The sequence below is a fragment of the Sinocyclocheilus grahami genome, unplaced genomic scaffold (genome assembly GCF_001515645.1).
Source record: "Sinocyclocheilus grahami isolate Dianchi unplaced genomic scaffold, SAMN03320097.WGS_v1.1 scaffold672.1, whole genome shotgun sequence".
Lineage (NCBI taxonomy): Eukaryota > Metazoa > Chordata > Actinopteri > Cypriniformes > Cyprinidae > Sinocyclocheilus > Sinocyclocheilus grahami.
This window is the reverse complement of record NW_015505851.1, coordinates 304,486-307,310: the sequence shown is the minus strand read 5'-3', so window position 1 is coordinate 307,310 and position 2,825 is coordinate 304,486. Positions and strand designations below refer to the sequence as shown.

The 2,825-nt window shown below is 35.3% G+C and overlaps 1 protein-coding gene across 1 annotated transcript in view; it reads right to left on the bottom strand.

Annotated features, from left to right (window-relative positions):
- The window catches only part of LOC107559040 (neuronal pentraxin-1-like), a 16,935-nt gene that overhangs the window by 3,165 nt on the left and 10,945 nt on the right, over positions 1-2,825 (bottom strand). Inside the window, exon 4 of the mRNA XM_016242765.1 lies at positions 1,842-2,092. Coding sequence (XP_016098251.1) covers positions 1,842-2,092 — 251 coding nt within the window. The remainder of the gene's footprint in view (positions 1-1,841; positions 2,093-2,825) is intronic.

Below are 2,825 nucleotides of genomic sequence, written 5' to 3'. Positions count from 1 at the left end.
TGGTCCATTTGAGAGATAGGTGGCAGTAATGCACTTATAAGTCTGCGATCCGCCATAAAGCAAGAAGAAGAAGAAGAAGACACGTCACGCGCCGGCTGTTGAGGACGCGCTCAGGACAGTTCAGACATTGCAGTGCATCAGAGGTAAAAAACGATATAAATACTGTTCAGTTTCTTTCACAGACCAATCGTTTCGTGTCTTTACACATCAATGTGTCGTCACGGGCCGCAGGGTTTAATTTGGTTTTGTTTGTGTATGTTTTTTGACTCTCAAAGCCGTGATTCCCATTCACTTGCATTATATGACTGACAGACTGCAACGGTTTGGGTTAAAAATCTCCGTTTGTGTTCTACTGAAGAAACAAAGTCACCTACATCTTGGATGCCCTGCGGGTAAGCAGATAAACATCACATTTTCATTTTTGGGTGAACTATCCCTTTAAGGAATGTGAACTCGTGGGCTCGTTTTTGGAATGTTTATTATTTAATCCTCTAAGATCCAAATGGGAACTAATAGAATCCTCTAGAATTCAAATAAGATCCTACTGGATGAATTGAAATTCCTACTGGATTTTCAAATTCTCTTTGATACCTAGACATTTATTAAATATCGAACATTATTTAACGAAGACGTCTAACTAGACAGTTAAAGGACATCACAGGAGAGCTGAAGGAATTTTAAAACCACAAAATATTTTACATTCTTTTTAAAGTCTTAAAGGTGTCTAATATTTTGGTCATCATCCTAGTCTTATTGGAAACTATTGTACATCCCAAAGTCTGGGGTCAGTAAGATTTTATTTATTTATTTTAATTAGCGTGGGGGGATTCAATTGTTCGAACGTGACAGTAATGACATTAATAATGTCACAAACACTTTCTATTTCAAATAAATGCTGTTCTTTTGAACTTTCTATTCATTTGTGAATCTTGAAAAATAAAATGCATCTCAGTTTCCACAGAAATATTGTGCAGCACAACTGTTTTCAACACTGATAATAATCAGAAATGTTTCTTGAGCAGCATATTATACTGATTTCTGAAGATCATGTGACACTGAAGACTGGAGGAATGATGCTGAAAATACAGCTGCGCATCACAGGAATACATTACAGTTTAATATAGATTCACATAGCAAAAAGCTATTTAAAATTACAATAATATTTCACAATTTTACTGTATTTTTGATCAAATAAATGCAGCTTTGCTGAGCACAAGAGCCATTCAAATATATATTTTTTAAAACATTAAAAATCTTACCAACCCCAAACCTTTAAACTGTAGTTGGAATTCAAAAAGAAAATTCTCAATAAGCCCCTGTATTTTATATATATATATATATATATGTGTGTGTGCGCACATTCCTTCCTCTCTTTCACTCACTCTGTCATCGACCAGCAGCTCCATTTCCCCGCTCAAATAAATGCTGTTCTATTTTAATGTTCTTTTCATCAAAGAATCCTTAAAAGAAAAGTATAATGGTTTCCACAAAAATTTGAACAAGCACAACTGGTGACACTGAAGACTGGAGTAATGATGCTGAAAATTCAGCAATGCATCACAGGAATATATTACCTTTTAAAATATATTCAAATAGAAAACAGTTATTTTAAATTGTAATATTTTTTCACAATATTACTATTTTTACTGTATTTTTGATCAAAAATAAATGCTGTCTTGGTGAAGATATAACTTTTTTTAAAACATTAAAAATCTTACCAACCCCAAACCTTTAAACTGTAGTTGGAATTCAAAAAGAAAATTCTCAATAAGCCCCTGTATTTTATATATATATATATATATATGTGTGTGTGCGCACATTCCTTCCTCTCTTTCACTCACTCTGTCATCGACCAGCAGCTCCATGGGGTTGTTTCCCCACTCGATGAGCACCAGCTCGTTGGCCTGTCCGGGCACGGAGTAGGAGAAGGGGGTCCCGAGCCCCGCCCCGATGCCAGCCTTCATCCACAGACACAGCGTGAAGGAGAAGATCTCGTGCAGCAGCGAGCGCTTCACACGACCGTACATGTAGTTGGTTCTCATGGGGAAGCCGATCTGGAAAGCTTCCGTGGGTTTGCTCTTCTTTCCAGATCCTGCAGAGATGATAACCACACTGTAAATGATTTCTGTTGTTTACGCAGTATTATACTGTTTATCTAAACAGTTTCTTGCTGTATAAGCTGTGTACAGTGTGTTACTGTAGATTTTGTTGTTTTCACAGTATTATATTGTATTCTCAACAGTTGAGTACTGTGTACACGGTTGACAGTATGTTACTGTAGATTTTCAATGCATTCTGGGAAATTATCAGTTACTGTAAATCTAAATACAGCAGTGCAAATTGACCCGAAAAACACCACACAGAATTTCGCAGGCAAAATTGCTATTCCTACATACAAAAAATTCAGGACTTTCTTCATAAAAGACCCAAACTTGTCATTTATTTTCTCTTTTCTCCATGGCATAATGTCATGTATAATTGCAGCCCATGTGGTTGATGACAAAGAATGGAATTTATTTTCTGTCTCTTTGTGTAATTTTGTATCAAAATGGTACAAAATTATTGTATTTAAACTATGTGATAAACGAGTTAGATAAGAAATAATCAAAAACTACTCTTAAATAAGTAATGAATGTAATTTGTAATCGGTAACACACTGTAAAAAATGACCGTGAATTTAACGGTAAAACACTGTAAAAATGCTACAGTAAAAACCTGTTAAATGGTTAACGGTAAGTTCCCCTACTATATACGGTGAAAAACTGTATTGGACATTACATGTATTGGACATAAATTTTACGGTAGTATACCGTTTTTGGAAGTGA